Source organism: Loxodonta africana, chromosome 1 (genome assembly GCF_030014295.1).
Source record: "Loxodonta africana isolate mLoxAfr1 chromosome 1, mLoxAfr1.hap2, whole genome shotgun sequence".
Taxonomy (NCBI): Eukaryota; Metazoa; Chordata; class Mammalia; order Proboscidea; family Elephantidae; genus Loxodonta; species Loxodonta africana.
In genome coordinates this window covers 217746323-217766309 of record NC_087342.1, presented here as the reverse complement: position 1 = coordinate 217766309, position 19987 = coordinate 217746323, and the positions used below count along the sequence as shown (strand labels likewise).

Here is a 19987-nt window from a genome sequence, read left to right as displayed (position 1 = left end):
TGAGTCTAACGGGGAGACTTTTTTCCCAATGAACTCTCATGAATCCCAGTTTTATAGACAATAAAAGAGGCAAGCAAGAGTTAGCAGAAGACAGTATGAGAGGGGGCAGATACTATAGTAATAACTTAGACATGAAAATGGTGCATGTGATGGGGTTTATAAAAATTTTCTTAGCACTATGGAACTCGAACGGATGAATACAACCCACTTCCTGGATTCTATCCCCAACCTGTGAGCTCTAAGGTGGCGCGAACAGTCAAGTACTCAACTATTAACTGAAAGGTTGTGGGTTCGAGCCCACCCAGAGGAGCCTCAGAAGAAAGGCCTGGCAACCTGTTTCTGAAAGGTCACAGCCTTGAAAACTCTATGGATCACAATTCTACTCTGAAGTACATGGGGCCATCGTGAGTTGAAACTGACCCAATGGAAATTGGTTTGCTTTCTTTTTTGGAGGGGGTCCCCCAACCTGTAGCTAATAGCATGGAGCCATTGTACTATGTCTCTGCACGACTATGAGCAAAACAATTTCACCCACAGATGAATAATTATTATAAACCTATAATGGCAAGTCTTTAGGACAGGGGTATTTCTCAATCTTCCCTTCTGTGAAGTGCAACAATATCTAGGTCCTAATGTCTCAAAAGTTCCTAGATAAATATAACCTGCACATTTCAAACTTAAGGCTAATTATACTTGGGTGTGCAGACAATTTTGCTGGACTACTAACCTAAAGGTTGGCAGTTTGAACCCACACAGCAGTGCTGTGGAAGAAAGGCCTGGTATAAAGATTACACCAAGAACACTCAATGAACAGTAATATTCCACACACGTGGGATTGTTATGAGTCAGAATCAACTTGATGGCCATGGGCTTAGGTTTTTATTTTTGCCGTCTCCCCGCCCCCCCCCGCCCCCGCCATCAATTACTAGATAATGAAGAATAAAAACTTGACATCTCAGTAATAGGCAAAGGAGGCTACACTGCTTGTTGGCCATTAGGCTTACTGTGTTTATCTTCTCAAACTTCAAATTAAAAAAAAAAAAAAGGTAAGTACAGCTGCTGATAAACAATGTATTGCTTGGTTCGAATTTCATTTTTACTTGGTTGAATTGTTGACGTATGACGAAATAGAATGGTCAACCAGAGGAACGAGAAGTTGGTTAACCCTTATTCTGGGTAATCAGCACCTGAATAACCCACAGTGCATGGAATTACACATAAACATTCAAAAACATTTTGCCAAGCAATTCTAATTGAAGAAGGAGCAACATTATATTACAGTAGTTTGGTGTGCACACCAATGGGACAAACCTAGAATATGTCTATAATCTTCACATGAACCATTTTGAATTCAAGTGAAAAGGAAATAAGCCCAGATTATTTATAATCCAGAAACAGTAAACTACAATACAGGATGAAAACCACTGATGTACGAATACCTCAGACCTAGTTTGCTGGTTGATGGTGGTGGTGGTATTGGTGTGTGTTTGGTGTGTGGCAGGTGGACGGTGAAGTAAAAAGAGAAACGGAATGAAGAAAGAGGTGGTACAAAAGTCTTAGTCCACAAAGACACGAATCCTAAGTTAGAAATGTGTGCCAAAAGAGGGAACTTTCCGGGGTGATATTGAAATAGTTAAGTGAGGGCAACTTATTTAAAGACAATGGCCACCTCAGAAAACCCAACTTCCCTGTACTCAAATTCACTGAAGTGAAAAAAATAACATATTCCAGGTACTTAAGTCATTGCTTTCACATGGTCCATCTATTTTTGAAAACCATGAACTCTTTAGAACTTTGAACTGATGTTACTTTTATTTTCCTTAAAAAAAAAAAAAAAAGGTTGGGGGTTGTTTCCCATTCACAAATAATGGCAACCACGAACTTTCTTTGCATTTTCATGCTTTGTACCCCAGACAAGACAGATACAGCACAACTTATATGATGAAAAGTGTATGACAAAAGCAATGTTCTTCAAGAAATGTGTGTGTGTGTATATATCTATATTTTAACACAAAGTTTCCTCTTAACTCAATCTAGAAGCCACCAGAGTTCAACAATGCATCACCAAGGATGCTTTTTACTGATGGAAAAGTATTGACTTCTCACTTCCTCCCAAGTCCAGAAAAAAAACAAAGTCGTGAAATATTTGCCTTTAAAAAACTCTCTCCAGCTGTTTTAACATAAAGATGCTGTAAAAGGCACACATTTCTCTTAAACTGGGGAGAAAAGCTTAAATTCCACATTTCACATTCTTCCTTCCACCTCCCCAATGCTATAAATAACACAGTGTTTTTTTTTTTTTTTTTTTAATTCAGCAAATACACCCAGGGATAGCGGCATGGGAAATTTGTTTTAAAAGCTAGGGGATTAAAAAAAAAGGTCATTTCAAAATATTTTCATTGAAATATCATATATGTTCCTAAAGAAATCTTCCCACCTGGTGGAACATGGTAGAAGACAAACACGACCTGCGCTGTATAGAAAATGAGTGATTTCAAGAAATAGATTCAGACCTATTATAGAAAAGATTTGAAATAAACTAAAAAGAAAAAAAAAAAAGGCTCTATGTTCATGCATATTTAAACACGAGATGGTTTCTTGTCCCCTGCCTAATCCACCCCTCCAAGAGACTCAGATAGACTTTAATTTGATCATTTTCTAAACCAGAAGGTGAACCCCATCAGCTGCATACAGCCCCCCACCTCTAAACCATTAACAGAAAAAGGCAACATATCCCACCGAAGGATGGAGAAAAGTAGATTTACGAGACCGTAAACAGAAACATCGGATTCCCAGCCTCTCTACTGCAGATTTTTCCACCAGAAAGCCCATATGGCTCAACTTGGAATTACTTTGGCTAATGCTATATGTAATAACTTTGTGGTGAATGCTTAAGTGTTTCATTTCTGGTTTCCACGGCAACATTACATCAGATTGCAGACAGCTGGCTCCACAGTTTTAAACCATAACAAATTGACCAAGCCAAGGCACAAACTATAGCTGCTTTAAAGAGATAGCGTACCCTTTGGCTGCCAGGGTGCTGAATGAAGAACCTATGGGGCCCATTTGGCCTGGGAAGGAGGGTGGAGCCTCCTCCCACCCCTCCCAGCTTCTTTTGGAACAAGTGCACCCTTGACACATCTGCAATGTTCTAATAGGAAAGACATGGAGCCAACGTGGAAGACTCTTTATAACACTGCTACATTAAGGACCGTCAGAAAAAAGGGACAAAATTAACGGCATCTGTAAATGCGAAGGTCTGTGCCCTCGAACCAACTAAATGCATCCCCCAGCCTCCCTCACTGCTCTACTTAAGCCTGTCACTGCTGGTCGGTAACAGATACTTCACTTTACCCTCTAACAAATGGGTCCTGTAATTAGAATTCACCAGAACAAATGCTTTCCAAAAGCCATACGGCACGGCACAGTCGTGCAGGCTCCGTAGTAACGCGCGGTAACAACAGTTAAACAGAACCTGCAAAGAGCAACTAGAGCCCTTCTGCGGACTGCTTGAGACCACGCCGAGCACGGGGCTGCCACTGTGCCCTTAGCAGAAACATACTGCTTCAGCTTGTTCCCCTAACTCCAATTAATGCCTGAAATAAACCAACTTAACCCGCAGAGCCGTGCATACAATGCTATAAGATTTCCAAACATTCCTGACAGTATTTCGGAAGTGGAAATGTATTTGCTTATGAAATTCACACAACTTTTGAATGTAGTCCATAATCGGACACAGACACTTCAACTCCCTGGGTCCACTTTGTCAGTGGCATTCGTCTTAAAACAAAGGGAACAGAAGGAAGCAAACCAGCTGCAGGCGTATGAAAAGCCACCTGAAATGCTGAGTGCAAGCCTTCCAGCTATAGCCTCCATGATTCAAACTGAGCTCCTGTCTCTCATCAACACTCATTCTCTGTCACTGTCTCTTTTCTTTTTTTTTTCTTTCAAAATTTTATTCTCCCGCAAAAGCTATCTGTTATTATCGGGTGACTGTGCTAGGAAAGAGTGCTCACAGTTACAAAACAGGGAAGTAAGCAAGGCAAGAAAGACAAATCTAGAGCAATCTGAGAAGAAAAGAAGAAAACATCCCAGCCAGGAGCATTCAAAAAGCTGTTTCTGGAAGCAACAGAAAACATGTCTTTTCCTTTCACATTGAACACATTCAGCGACTTACCGGTTTCGGCATTTAGCAGGCCTCAGGGACAATTTTGCAAACGTCCAGTGCCCCCCACCCCTCCCCACTCAGACGGCGTCTTCCCTCTTGTCCCGTCAACTCTGTAATCTCTAAGTTAGGACCGGGCGCTTCTCCGACATGCTGCTCCGGAGTTACATGACCAAACAGGCTCCACCGTCACAGCTTAGAATCCCAAGGAGAAGAAAGTCAGGACACTGGATTCAATTAGCTTCTTTCTGCTCGCTGACTGATTCCCTAGTTACTCGCTAGCTGCATAACTTGTAAGAAAGGCATAAGTCATCAGCTCTAAGCAAATCTCCTATTCACCACAAGGAAAAAAGGGAGTGTTGTACATGGCAAACAATCCCGGTTTTCACTAATAAAGGCTCCCTGACCCCTTGCTGGCCTCCAGTTCCTTAATTACTGTCTATGGAATTCCAGAGAAGGAAAAAAAGAACGCGAGGATCTGCGCAAACCCAGGACGAGGACTAAGCTTTAAAAGGGACGAAACTTAAAAAAAAGATCGCTTTTCCAAATAGTCTTGCCTCCCCAACACCCCCTTAAGGGAGTAGTCTCCATTGAAAATAGATACCTTCCAATAGCTATTTTTGAAATTACTGAATTAAAACTTATGATTTTGGTTTTCCCAGAGAGCTGTCACATTCTCTCTGGCTCTCTCCCGACTCCTTTGTCTATTTTAACTACTAGAGGAAACGTAGGATATTTTTTCCTTCATTGATGCTTCTAAAACTCTTACCCAATTGTTTCAATGATCACTGCAGGGCAGCTGAGCTCTCTTGGACTTGGAAAAGGAACATGGAGACAGTGTCACAAGACAAACAATTTTCTCACAGGTCTCTGAGGACACCAGGCACATGCTGTTTGTTACTTTATGAGAACATCGTCCAAACGAGACAGGACTGAACTCTCACCAACAAAACTCATATGAAGTTTCCATGACGTGGGCTGCAAGTCATGCCTGTATTTTCATGGCTAAATTCATTCGGTTGGATAAGTCATTTAGGTCTTTGGGTGGAGCCAACAGTTTGCGCTTAACTGCTAACCTAAAGGTTGCAGTTAGAACCCACCCAGCAGTAACATAGGAAAATAGGCCTGATGATCTGCTCCCATTAAGATTACAGCCAAGAAAACCCGGTGGAGCAGTTCCACTCCATAACATACGGGATTCGCCATGCGTTGGGATTGGCTCGATGGCAACCAACAACAAGTCATTTATTACTCCCATGTAGAGTTTTTTTTTTTTTTTTGTAGAGTTGGGGTTGCCATTCCTGGGAGTCTCTTCCATTGTGTGTGTCTTTATTTATTTATGCATTATACCAGGGCCTGTCTCTTGGTAGAGGGCCCTGGTGGCGCAGTGGTTAAGAGCTCAGCTGCTAACCAAAAGGCCAGCAGTTCGAATCCACCAGCCGCTCCTTGGAAACTCTATGGGGCAGTTCTACTCTCCCAAAAATTAGGGTCTCTATAAGTCAGAACTGACTTGATAGCAGTGGTTTGGTTTTTGGTTTTGGTGCACATCATCTCATTCTACAGGCAGTAAATGGCAGGGGCAAAATCAGAGACCTCATGGTTTCACTCCCGTGCTATCCTACCCCCACGTGGGCTTTCTGCACCCAAGAGTGACAAATCATACTTAAAACTTTATCCGCTGCTGTTGAGTCTACTCTGACTGACGGGAACCGCACAGGTGTCATTGTAGAACTGTGCTCCTTAGGGTTTTCGATGGCTGATTTTTCACAAGTACATCACTTTTTGAAGGTGCCTTTCTTCCGAGGTGCCGCTGGGTAGACTTGAACCATCAACCTTTTGGTTAACAGCTGAGTGCATTAACAGTTTGCACCATCCAGGGACTCCCTATATTGTTTTGTCCCTCACTATACTTCATGATGGAGCTTTGGTGGTGCAGTGGTTAAAAGCTCAGCTGCTAACCAAAAGGTTGGTGGTTTGAATCCACCAGCCGCTCCTTGGAAACCCTATGGGGTAGTTCTACTCTGTCCTATAAGGCTATAAGGTTTCTACGAGTTGGAATCCACTTGCTGGCAGTGGGTTTGGTTTGGCTTTGCAGCCACATTATTGATGAGTAGGGATGATACAATGCATTTGTACTTTTAATAACATTCATTATTTCTGCTAACAGGTAAAATGTACTTCATTATAGAAAAATTGGAAAATGAATAAACACACAAAGGAGAAAGAAAACTCACCTATATCCTCCCACTCAAATATAAAAATTGGTAATGTTTTGATTTATATCCTCTCACTTTTTTTTCCTATATATACACAAATACATATATACCACCATGTTTCTTTTTTTCTTTTACGAAAAGTGATAATTTGGTGATCTCTAGCTGCCCCACTACCCCTAATCACTACCTGCAGCCCCAGAGCTCCTCAAGTGAACACACGAATCCAAGCAGAAACGATGGGCCTGCTCTGCAATGGTGGTCCCTCTGAGCCACACTGCTGCCTCAAAACTCTGGAGCCAGTGATGTATTCTGCCCAAACTGGTTTATAACCTGCTCTTTAAAATTAATGTTTTGAACATTTTTCCATGTCAACAACCGTTCAACAAATAAGATACAACAATGTATTAATGGTTCGCCAGTGTTCAATCACAGGAGTATATCTATTTAAATCATGTCCCCAGCATTGTCAGTTGCATGGTTTCCAGCTTTTCAGTATCATAAACAATACTACGATGAACACTTTGTAATAAAATCTCTAACACGACTGACACGCTCTCTTTTTAGAACGATGATTAGACTGTAGAGTGGATGGGTGAAAGAATGGGCATAACGTCAAGGTTTTTAATTTGTTGTGGCTGAGTGCCATTGTGTCAATTCCGACTCATAGCAACCCCACGTGACAGAGTAGAGCTGCCCCATACAGTTTTCTTGACTGCAATCTTTATGGGAGCAGATCACCAGGTCTTTCTCCTGCGGAGCCAAGGGAGGGCTGAATCACTGGCACCACCATGGCTCCTTAATATTTTTTGATACATATTAACATTTTGGAAAAAAGTTGTATTATTTTAAAATCTCACCAGCAGCATGAAAAGAATGACTGTTCCCCACATTGCACAACCAGCACCACTATCCATTTCCAAACGTTTTCATCATCCTTAACAGAAACTCAGAACCCATCGGCAATAACTTCCCCGACCTTGGCAACTACTAATAAACTTTGGTCAATGTCACTGAATTGTACACGTAAAAACGGTTGAAATGGCAAACGTTTTGCTAAACGTATTTCACCACAATAAAAATTAACCAACCCCCCCTCAAAAAAACAGGTTCCAGTCATGATCACCTCTTCTCTAAATAAATACATAAGCCAAAAGCATGCCTATTTATCCACACCATGGCTAACACCAAACTTTATAATATCCTTCCTACTTAAATATAAACAGTATCTATGTTTGCGCTAAATAGGTGTTTTCTGATTGAAATGAATGAATGAAAAAGCACACTGACTCAAGGCATTAGGAAGAACACACGTAATCCAAGTATAAGTATAATGGCATTAGGTGGACTCACAAAAAGGTTGAAATCTAGTAGTCTAGGGATAGGAAGAGCCCCAGGAGAAGAAGCTCAGGGATATGACTGATATAAGCCAACTGTGACAAATACATAAGATAAATACAACCAAAGAGACACAGGGATTCAGAGATGGGAGAACTCACTTCTGGCTGGGGAAACTGAAAATGCTTCAATGGAAGGGAGGACCCTTGGCATGGGTTGTGGACATTTCCAGGTCTCTATTTTTTTTATATGAGCCTACAGGGTCACTATGAGTCGAAATCGACTCGATGACAATGGGTTTGGTTTTGGTATATGAGCCTAGGAGTCCCTGGGTAGTGTAAACAGTTAAAGAACTCAGCTGTTAACTGGAAGACTGGAGGTTTGAGTGCACCTAGATGCACCTCGGAAGAAAGACTTGGTGATCAACTTCTGAAAAATCAGCCCTTAAAAAATGCTATGGAGCACAGTTCTAGTCCAACACACGTGGGGTCACCATGAGTTGGGGTCAACTCAACGGCAACTGGAATATGAGTGTAGATGTCCATTGTGCAGATGACCCTGGGGCCCCCACTTCCTTTTCCCCCACTGACCTCAGGTGCCCGCCTCTCTAGACAGACAAAGAAGAGTTCATCTGATGCTGGTGCCTTTATAAACAGCATGTGACACCAATCAACAACAGCTTTGTGGCCCTCCTCTTTTCCAAGCTTGATTTCATAACCTCTCCAACAGGCCTGATCTCCACTGGTCCAAGAAGTGATGCATTCAAGGCCCCTCCCTACCTTGGGGGCAGCATATTGGCTCCTGTTGTGAAGGCCCAGCCGCTCTCTGAAAAAAACCTAGTATGTTCCAGGTTTTTACAACCCTGACAACTGACGGCCATGTCCGGTCATGGCAGAGCCCTCCCAGTCACAGAAATCGGGTTAATGTGTTATTCTTTGTGTTTATACGAAAATTAGTCTCTTTGTTTAAAGAAATTACTTAAAAATGTGTTTATAAGTTGCCTAAAGTAACTATATTAAATATGAAACACATTGAGAGTAATTTTTTTTTTTTTTTTTTTTGTCCTTTTTCACAACGGAGTCAGGGAAGGAGTCATCTGTTTAGCCAGAAATATTTTGCTTATTAGCTGGTGACATCATTGCCCTCTGAAGTTAGGAGATTTTTGTCAGCATATGGAAAAAAAGATGAGATTCCATTCTTCTCCCAGAGGTACAGTGTAACGCTGAAATAATCTCTCTGGCAGTTTCAAAATTAACTAGTTGTTGCCAGATTTGAAGAAAGAGAGGAAGAGGTGGAAGAGGAGACGATAATTACATGATGATTTTATTTGGGAAAGTATGTGGGAATCTGAGGTAATATTACCGTTCCCTAGGGGCAATGCCTTGTCACACTTCATTCACTTAAGAAATGGTTTTAAAAATTAGCTCTAAAGCCAAAGAAGCAGTAATGGCTTCCACAATGAATTCTACCCTTTTCTTAAAACTCATGAACCTTGAATTGCTTTTGATCAGCTCCAAATAATGTTGGTATTTTCCCCATAAAAAGAAGTGTTATGGGTTGAACTGTGTCCCTCAAAAAAAAAAAAAAATGGTGAAGTCCTAATCCCTGGTAGGAACACGGCCTTCTTGGAAAGAGGGTCTTTTGAAGATGTCATCAGTTAACATGAGGTCATACTAATTCAAGGTGAGTCCTAATCCCATTTGAGGGGTCTCTTATAAAAGAGGTGAGAAGACACAGAGGCAGAGATAGAGGAAGGACGGCCATGTGACTCTGGAGGCAGACACAAGTTAAGGAATGCCAAGGATTTCTGGGAACCACCAGAGGCTAGAAGAGAGGCATAGAACAGTTTTTCCTTCTCAGAAGGAATCAACACAGCTAATACCCTGGTTTGGACTTTTAGCCTCTAGAATCGTGAGATAATAAATTTCCGTTCTTTAAGGCCACCTACTATATGACATTTTGTTCTGGCAGTCCTAGGAAATTCATATAAGATGTGAGAAAAAAATAAGATATCAGGAATCCTATAGCCAAGTCTAGGAAGATAAGAATGCTGGTGAGTCCTCTTGCCCCAATTCTGCAAGTTGCCACAGAGCAGAGAGAATGCCTTTCCTTCTTCTGACGGACAAGGAGGTAAGTGAAGAAAAAGGACCTGACTTCTCCTCTACTCTGTAAATCCTTGGAACCCCACTGTTCACATAAACAGATGAGTTAGGGTAACAGAGAAGTGTTGGGAAGGTAGTGGACAACTCTATAGGTCTCCCCTCCCATTCCCCCTTAAGAGTGGGTTGGTGTTACCCAAAGCAAATCTATGGTGTCAGGCACATGGAAGACTAAGGCAAAGCAAAACCCAAACCCACTCACTCCCCAGTGACACATCAGTAAACGCATTCGTTTCTCACATAGTCCTGTGCCATGGAAAAAGGGTGATTCAGAACAGGACTGCCAAGTAGAACAATTATACATGCGTTTGAGGCTCTGATTTCTGGAGCTGATGGAGGTTTTCATCCCAGAAGTGGTAAATCTCCGAAGGGATTGGGTGTGTTTGGGAAGCCACATTACTCGCATGGCATTTTAGAAGGGCTGATTCATGAAGCAGGCATGATGACTTCTCGGACAGGGTTGCCAAACAAACTTGTCCAGGCAAATGAAGATGTAGGAACATGGAGAACAGGTAGAGCCCAGTGGCAACGGGGGGAGGGTACAGACACCAAGTTCTTTCCTCCAACCTCACCTTATGTCACTAGATCAGCACAGTCGTCTGTCAAAGCTGGAGGCAGGTGGCCCAACGTCACCTCCTAGTGCCACCACCTACAAGCTTAATATAAGCCTCCTCATGTTTGCAGAATAAATAATAAACATGTTTATTTCAAGTTCCACGCTAAAGAAATTTAGGCTGGTCCCTACTTTAGCATAGGTATCATTTAGAGCTAGAAAAGTTGTTTGTGATCATCTCATTGGCAAAACTACTGGGTCAAAATTACTGCTGAAAACTGAACCACAGAATATCCTTCCCACAACAACTAATAAAATGAGTAACAGCCAAAGAGGAAAAAAAAATTTACCAAAAAGTAGCAAAAATTTTCCACCAAGAGCAATCAAACAAGACACAGTATATAATCTAATGCATTAAACTTAAAAACCCCATGATCAAGGTAAGCATCAAATCTTCAGAGCCCACTAGAAAAGGCCCCCAACTTCTTCAAAAGCCATAGTGGTGGGAATTGTGGAAATCTGGAAGGAAGCAGATTGTGAGGCAGTGGAAATGGCAACAGGAGAACAATGAGTGAAAAGGTAAAAAGTCAATTCCTAAGACTGATCCTGATGGAAATAAAACCCTTTGCCATCAAATCATTTCCAACTCATAGTGACCCTACAGGACAGAGTAAAACTTCCCCCTAGGGTTTCCAAGGAGTGACCGGTAGATTCAAACTGCTGACCTTTTGATTAGTAGACAAGCTCTTAAACACTACACCACCATGGCTCCTGATGGAAATACAGGCTGTAGAAACTCACCAGGAATTGCAAAAATAAATTAAAGGCAGAATGGCTAAGTCCCACCCATCATCACCCACCTGTGAACCAAGGGATATGGACCATGATACAGCATCTTTAACACAATCTCACAAGAGAGAAAACAGAGCCCCAAAAGCTACATTCCAAATCAGCTGGATTTTCTCCCTTCCCTGGCCATTATGTAAGGCTATAACAAAAACAAGCATGGATGAACCACAAAATAAAGCCCTCTACTGTAGCTTGAAAGCGGGGAAAACAATCTATTGTCTGATAGCACGGCAAATGGATCAAAAAGTAACCCACATATAACAGCATACATGGAAAATTTGACCAGAGCCATCCAGGCATGGTCAAGGTGAAAAGAATGGTATGCCAACAATTCAAACTATGGCAAGGTGAGAAAAAAAGCATGGCAAAAGACAAAGATTGCATCCTAGGAGAAAACATAAGTCAAAGAATAGGAAGAAATTCCTATCAGTTGCTTCATTCTATAATTTAATGGGAATAAAAATTCAATTAAACAAGGCTCAAAGATAAGGTGAATAATAACAGAATAATATGAATTTAAAAACTGCAGACATAAAGAAATAGAGATACAAAATAACCTATTAGAAAACCAATTTATAATAAAAATGCGCAAAAAAAAAAATCTATACCCTAGAAGTGAAAATATTAATAGGAGAAAAGTTTTATATTATTTAAATTAATTTTTTCATACTAGCCAAGTTTTAAGATTTACCCAGCTCTTCACCTAGGCCTTTGACCTTGCTGATCCCTCTACCTGACACACTTTTCTCTTCCTTCTCCTGTAGAACTCTTATTTCGTGTAAGCCACCTTCTCTGGGAAGGCTTCTCAGACTCTTCTCACTGGAGCTTAATAGACTTCCTGTATGCACCCTATTGAACCACGTCAGAACATCCCAATTAAATTCATATACTATCCACTAGTCTGTTTCCTCAAACATGAACTGCTTGTCTTTAGGGACTGGCACATAGCAGGTACACAATAAATGGGTTAAAACTTCAGGGGAGGATGGGATCTACACCCTTTTAGGAACTAATTACACAATGCCATTAGCATTACTACTAGTAACAACACAATCAATATTGGGGTGGGAGAAGGTGTGGTGTAGTACAGACAGAGAGAGGAACAGGGACATAGAGATGTGCAAAAAGGGGCATTTTTATAGAAATTTTTCTGTTGAACTGGAATTTAGTTGTGTTAAATATTGCTTTCCAAATGAGGACTTTCTGAGGGCTATAATTCTAAGAGTTGTGATATAATGGGTAGCTATGGAAACCCTTTTTTTTTTTTTTTTATGGAAACCCTGGTAGCATAGTGGTTAAGAGCTACAGCTGCTAATCAAAAGGCTGGCAGTTTGAATCCACCAGACGCTCCTTGGAAACTGTATGGGGCAGTTCTACTCTGTCCTATAGGGTCGCTATAAGTCGAAATCGACTCGACCTCAAAGGGGTTGGTTTGGTTCTGGTTTTATGGTGACACGGTATGTTGGAGCCCTGGTGAAGCACTGGTTAAGAGTTCAGCTGCTAACCGAAAGGTCAGCAGTTCAAATCCACAAGCTGCTCCTTTGCAAATCCTGTGGGACGTTCTATTCTGTCCAATACAGTCACTATGAGTCAGAACCGACTCGACGGCAACAGGTTTGGTTTTGGTTTATGATGACTTAGGAGTTCCTGGGTGGCACAAACGGTTTAAGCACTCAGCTACTAACTGAAATGTTCGTAGTTTCAATCCACCCAGAGTTGCCTCGGAAGAAAGACCCGGCAATCTAATCTTGAAAAATCATAGCCATTGAAAACTCTATGGAGCACAAGCTGTACTCTGCAACATATGGGGTCACGTTAAGTCAGAATTGACTCAACAGCCACTGGTTTATGGTGACTTAAAATAATAATGGACCTGAAACAAGAGAGGCAGCCTAAGACTTCAATAAACTGGCTTAGGTTGGAGGTGACCCTAAGTCTGGATCTGATCCATGGATCACAATCCAGTTGTCATCGAGTCGATTCCCACTCATGGTGACACCATGTGCTCCACAATAGAAATGGGTCCCACAGGGTTTCGAATGGCTGATTTTTTTTGAAGTCAATTGCCAGAGCTTTTTTCCAAAGTACTTATGGGTGGACTTGAACTGCCAACTTGGTTAACAGCCAAGCTCGTTAACCATTTGCACCATCCAGGGACGCCCATGGATCACAATAGGGCCTAGGAATCTCTCCAGTCTATCTGTTAAATAAGCATTGGCACTTGGGCAAAGAGTTAATGAGGCATTAATGGGATAAATCAGTAACACTAAGCAAGTGACAGAAATCCCAACTGCCCTGGACCAAGAGCAAATTAAGAAACAGGTATCGCAAATCTAAATACCAATCCCTAACAGAGATGAGCTTACAATACCTGTACTCAGCTACAACCAGCTAACAGTGGAAATGTGATGTATCCTGTTTGGTACTCATGTATTAAGTTGAACAAATGAAATTGCCACTTTCTAGGTCAAAAGCTATCTGATATGACCAATTTCACGTGATACAACCTAAAAAAAGAGATGCCAGAACAGATTGTTTCCAACAGCTAGCTGCCTTACATTTTTAACTAAAAAAAAAAGGTACCCTTAGATTATGCAAACCAAACCAAAAAACCAAACTCATTGCCGTAGAGTTCATTCTGACTCATAGTGACCCTACAGGGCAGAGGAGAACTGCCCCAAAGAGTTTCCAAGGAGTACCTGGTAGATTCAAGCTGCTGACGTTTTGGTCAGCAGCAATAGCAGTTAGTCAGTATGCCATCAGGGTTTCCTCAGATTATGTAGTACCTGGATATTTTGCCATTATCAACCTTTGTTCAAGGGCCCCTGGTATGTTGAGAAGGGTCTACAGGCAGCACCCTCAACTCCCTGTAACTGTACAAACCAGGGAAGACAGAGGTACCTGGCTAGTTCCACATGACTGTTATTTCTGGGCCTGTCACAAGAGTGTACTCCCACATGAGAGGCATGGAAGCCCACACCCACACACTCAGTGAGGCCACCTCATTAACACTGGAGGGCCCTACAAAACTTCAGTATAATTAACTGCTTATTCTTTGCAAACAGGACTTCTAACACCCACCGCCTATTGAAATCATACCGAGTCCTCACCTAAACCCACTTACATAATGACACCTTCTGAAACAGAAAATAAGCAATGTGCGTGGTAAAAGCATAACCAAGCAAACAGGCACTACTTCCATCAAGCTCGATCTGACAACTCTAGACTATCTGCTGTGATACAAAAATGTAAGCACTGCTTACATATTAACCGTACATGTTGTTGTTGTTGTTAGGTGCTGTTGAGTCGGTTCCAACTCATAGCAACCCTATGTACAACAGAACGAAACACTGCCCGGTCCTGAGCCATCCTTACCATCGTTGTTATGCTTGAGCTCATTGTTGCAGCCACTCTGTCAATCCACCTCATTGAGGGTCTTCCTCTTTTCCGCTGACCCTGTACTCTGCCAAGCATGATGTCCTTCTCCAGGGACTCATCCCTCCTGACAACATGTCCAAAGTATGTAAGACACAGTCTCGCCATCCTTGCTTCTAAGGAGCATTCTGGTTGTACTTCTTCTAAGACAGATTTGTTCATTCTTTTGGCAATCCATGGTATATTCAATATTCTTTGCCAACACCACAATTCAAAGGCATCAATTCTTCTTCAGTCTTCCTTATTCATTGTCCAGCTTTCATATGCATACGATGCGATTGAAAATACCATGGCTTGGGTCAGGCACACCTTAGTCTTCAAGGTGACTTTTTTGCTCTTCAACACTTTAAAGAGGTCCTTTGCAGCAGAGTTACCCAATGCAATGCGTCTTTTGATTTCTTGACTGCTCCTTCCATGGCTGTTGATTGTGGATCCAAGTAAAATGAAACCCTTGACAACTTTAATCTTTTCTCCGTTTATCATGATGTTGCTCATTGGTCCAGTTGTGAGGATTTTTGTTTTCTTTATGTTGAGGTGTAATCCCTACTGAAGGCTGTGGTCCTCGATCTTCATTAGTGAGTGCTTCAAGTCCTCTTCCCTTTCAGCAAGCTTAATGGTACGTACAAGTATTTTAAGAATAACAATTTATGAAAAGGGCAGAAAATCTTCACAAAAAGTTATAGAAGGTAACATACATTCAGTACTTATTTTATGACATTTAATCCTTGCCACATCCTTATGGGATAGATATTATTGTCTCCCTTTTCCAGATGGGGAAACTGAGGTACAAACAGATTAGGTAACTTGCCTACAGGTGCAAAGATAACAGGTGGAGGAGCTGGGATCTGAACCCAACATCTGACTCATGTCCGTGTGCTTAACGAATCCCCTCTAATGTCCATGCTTGGGCAGAGGCTTCTGGACTTTCTGTAGAATTTTTCTGTTAATTTAAAACTGCTCTAAAAAAACTAAAGTGCATTAAAACAAACAAAATACATACATGCAAGTATATGTTGTTGTTAGGTGCCATCAAGTCAATTTCAACTCATAGTGACGCTATGTACAACAAAACAAAACACTACCCGGTCCTACACGATCCTCACAATTGTTGCTATGCTTGAGCCCACTGTTGCAGCCACCGTGTTAATCCATCTCATTAAGGGTCTTTCTCTTTTTTGCTGACCCTCTATTTTACCAAGTATGATGCCCTTCTCCAGGGACTGATCCCTCCTGACATTATGTCCAAAGTATGTAAGACGTAGACTCGCAATCCTTGCTTCTAACTAAGAAGCATTCTTGGTTGTAGTTCTTCAAGGACAGATTTGCTCATTCTTTTGGCAGTTCATGGTATGTCCAATATTTTTCGCCAACACCAGAATTCAAAGGCATCAATTCTTCTTCAGTCCTCCTTATTCACTGTCTAGCTTTCGCATGCATACGAGGCTACTGAAAATACCATAGCCTGGGTCAGGCACGCCATAGTCCTCCAGGTGACATTTTGCTTTTCAGCACATTAAAGAGGTCTTTTGCAGGAGAGTTGCCCAATGCAACGCCTCCTTTGATTTCTTGACTGCTGCTTCCATGGGTATTGATTGTGAATCCAAGTAAAATGAAATCCTTGACAACCTCAGTCTTTTCTCTATTCATCATGATGCTGCTCATTGGTCCAGTTGTGAGGATTTTTGTTTTCTTTGTGTTGAGGTGTAATCCATACTGAAGGCTGTAGTCTTTGATCTTCATCCGTAAATCCTTCAAGTCCTCTTCACTTTTCAGCAAGCAAAGTTGTGTCATCTGCATAATGCAGGTTGTTGATGAGTCCTCCTCCAATCCTGATGCTCCATTTTTCTTCATATAGTCCAGCTTCTCTGATTATTTGCTTAGCATACAGATTGAATAGATATGGTCAAAGGATACAACCCTGACACATTTTTCCTGACTTTAAACTATGCGGCATTCCCTTGTTCTGTTTGAACCATGTACAGATTCCTCATGAGCACAATTAACTGTTCTGGAATTTCCATTCTCTGTAATGTTATCCATAATTTGTTATGATCCACACAGTCAAATGCCTTAGTATAGTCAATAAAACACAGGTAAACATCTTTCTGGTATTCTCTGCTTTCAGCCAGGATCCATCTGACATCAGCAATGATATCCCTGGTTCCATGTCCTCTTCTGAATCTTGCTTGTTCTGGCAGTCCCCTGTTGATATATTGCTGCAGCCACTTTTGAATGATCTTCAGCAAAATTCTGCTTGCATGTGATATTAATGATACTGTTCGATAACTTCCCCATTCGGTTGGATCACCTTTCTCGGGAATAGGCATAATTATGGATATCTTCCTGTTGGTTGGCCAGATAGCTGTCTTCTTCTTCATGTATGATGTCCTTGATGTCATTCCACAACTCACCTACTTTTCGGTCATTAGTGTTCAATGCAGTAAATCTATTCTTGAGATGGTCTCTAAATTCAGGTGGGATATACTCAAGGTCGTACTTTAGCTCTCATGGACTTCCTCTAATTTTTTTCAGTTTCATTTTGAACTTGCATACGAGTAACTGATGGTCTGATCTTCAGTTGGCCTCTGGCCTTGTTCTAACTGATGATATTGAGCTTTTCCATCATTTCTTTCCACAGGTGTAGTGGATTTGATTCCTGTGTATCCTATCTGGCAAGGTCCATATGTATAGTTGCCATTTACTTTGGTGAAAAAACGTATTTGCGGTGAAGTCATTGGTCTTGCAAAATTCAATTGCTCCATCTCCGGCATCATTTCTATCACCAAGGTCATATTTTCCAACTACCTACCTATTCTTCTTCGTTCCCAACTTCTGCATTCCAATCACCAGTAATTATCAGTGCATCCTGATTGCATGTTTGATCAATTTCAGACTGCAGAAGTTGGTAAAAATCTTCAATTTCTTCATCTTTGGCCTTAGGGGTTGCTGTGTAAATTTGAATAACTATTTGAATATTATCCTATCACCAACAGTGTTGCACTTTAGGATAGATCTTGAAATGTTCTTTTTGTTGATGAATGCAAAGCCATTCCTCTTCAAGTTGTCTCTCCTGGCATAGTAGACCATATGACTGTCTGATTCAAAATGACCAATACCAGTCCACTTCAGCTCATTAATGCCTAGGATATCGATATTTGTGGATTCCATTTCATTTTTGATGCTTTCCAATTTTCCTAGATTCATACTTTACACATTACAGGCAGCAATTATTAATGGATGTTTGCAGCTATGTCTTCTCATTTTGAGTCATGTCACATCAGCACATGAAGGTCCTGACAGCTTGACTCTATTCACTTCATTAAGGCTGACTCTACTTTGAGGAGGCAGCTCTTTCCCAGTTGTATTTTGAGTGCCTTCCAACCTGAGGGGCTCATTTTCCAGCACTATACCAGACAATGCGTTGCTGCTATTCATAAGGTTTTCACTGGCTAATTGTTTTCAGAAAGAGACTGCCAGGTCCTTCTTCTTAGACTGTCTAAGTCTGGAAGCTTAGCTGAAACCTATTTGCCATGGGTGACCCTGCTGGTATTTGAGTACTGGTGGCATAGCTTCCAGCATCACAGCAACACACAAGTGCCCACAGTACAACAAACTGACAGGCGGATGCGAGGGGGATGCATATATATACATACCCACACACATAAACACATTAAGCCCATTTTTTAATGATGCTGCTTCAATCTAGAATACCATACTAGTGCACTACTGGAAGGACAGGTGCCCCTTGGCCAAGCACAGGCACACTGCCACACTGCTCCCTAAGTTAGCCAGAGCACAAGCTGCCCAGAGCCCCTCTGAGCACGTGCTGGGTTCAGCCACCACAGTCCCTGTGAAGTGATTAACTCTTCAGCCTTTTCTTTTGCCATAATAGAAACGAAGCCACCTGCCACAAGAACCACTGAAAAGCGACCTTCTGGGATACCCTCCTGGCTTTGAGTACAGACCAGAATTGCTAATTACCTTTTATAAAGGTCTACTTTAGGCTAAGGATGTGGCAACCTCTCCTTCCAAAACATCAAGCCTGAACCCTCTGGCTTGAAGACAACATCAAGCAGGTGTTATTGCCTAAGTTATTGAGGCAGGTGAAAAGCCTAAGTAAAACCTATCTGCTGAAGAGGGAGATGTTCACAGCTTATAATTTTAGAAAGCCTCGAAAAAGATCTAACAGACTTATGTCATGCCACCCACGCCTCTTATAATACGGGGATATTTTGGTTCAGACCTTGAAGGTCCTCAATCAAGGAAATATATAAATAGCATTTTGTAAAAAAAGAAAAAAGAAAGAAAGCGGTGACCACATTGTGTTCTCTCTGTGACACAAAGTTTTGAACACAGTTCAACCACACAGCTCTCCTGTACCTCAAACAGGGTCAGTGAGAAAGATACATCTATAGCTGGAATGAAAGGCTGTGAGGAGAAGCGGCCATGGAGGTAAGGATGTAAGGTATGATGACAACACTGCAGTTATAACATTAGAACATTCTTTCCACAGATATTTCCCAAGTGTAAAAGGGATCAATTATGAAACGCTGACCTCCTTTACAAAATAACTCACTCCGCAAAATATTTCACCACAGTTACTTCAAGCTCATAAGGAGCTCCAGATACAGAAACACAATTCCAACTTTTTCTGGAACACACTTTTTATGCAATGAAGCAACTGAGAGGTACCAAAATCGATGTTTGTGATGGCCTCTGATGGGTTGTTGTTATTGCTTGAATTTCTCTTTATGAATTATATACATCTAACATAATTGAAACAGCGTGATAATTAATGACTAGCAGTTTGACATTTTTAGAAGGATTTTTCGGTGCAGACATTTTCACTAATATCCAGGCAGCAGACACAGATCACCACCTCTTACCTACCAGTTTGGTAAAAACATAAAAACTAAGATTTCCTAGGAGCTGTGTCTTAAGTAAAAACTATTTCTAAAAAGTCCAGTAAGCCTGACAGCGTGATTTCTTTAAACGTTTTTCCTAACTCAAAGGTAAACTGGACCCCAAGGCACAAAGTTGCAAACCTAAAAATGACAACTCTTACAGCACTCTCCCTGTAGGAGGCAAATGAAAAAAAAAAAAAAAAATCATCCAAATAAACTTCAGATGAACAATATTAATATAATGTTCAGATATTTAACAAGGAATCAAGTTATGGGCTCAACCAAAAATCCTTTTTAAAACTGCAACACTCACAACAGAAGTTTATTATTAATGAAAAACAGCAGACAACAGATTCTCCTCTGGCAAAGAG

General features: G+C 41.3%; 1 protein-coding gene across 3 annotated transcripts in view; it reads right to left on the bottom strand.

The window, feature by feature from the left end:
• SASH1 (SAM and SH3 domain containing 1) overlaps nt 1–19987 on the bottom strand; it is a 310621-nt gene that overhangs the window by 50382 nt on the left and 240252 nt on the right. The window contains exon 1 of one of the 3 annotated variants that reach the window (XM_010587107.3): nt 4178–4382. The exons of the other annotated variants lie outside the window; for them this stretch is intronic. Within the exon in view, the coding sequence (XP_010585409.2) occupies nt 4178–4189 (12 nt within the window). The 5' untranslated portion in view covers nt 4190–4382. Of the gene's footprint in view, nt 1–4177; nt 4383–19987 lie in introns of those variants that run through there. 3 annotated transcript variants of the gene reach the window in all.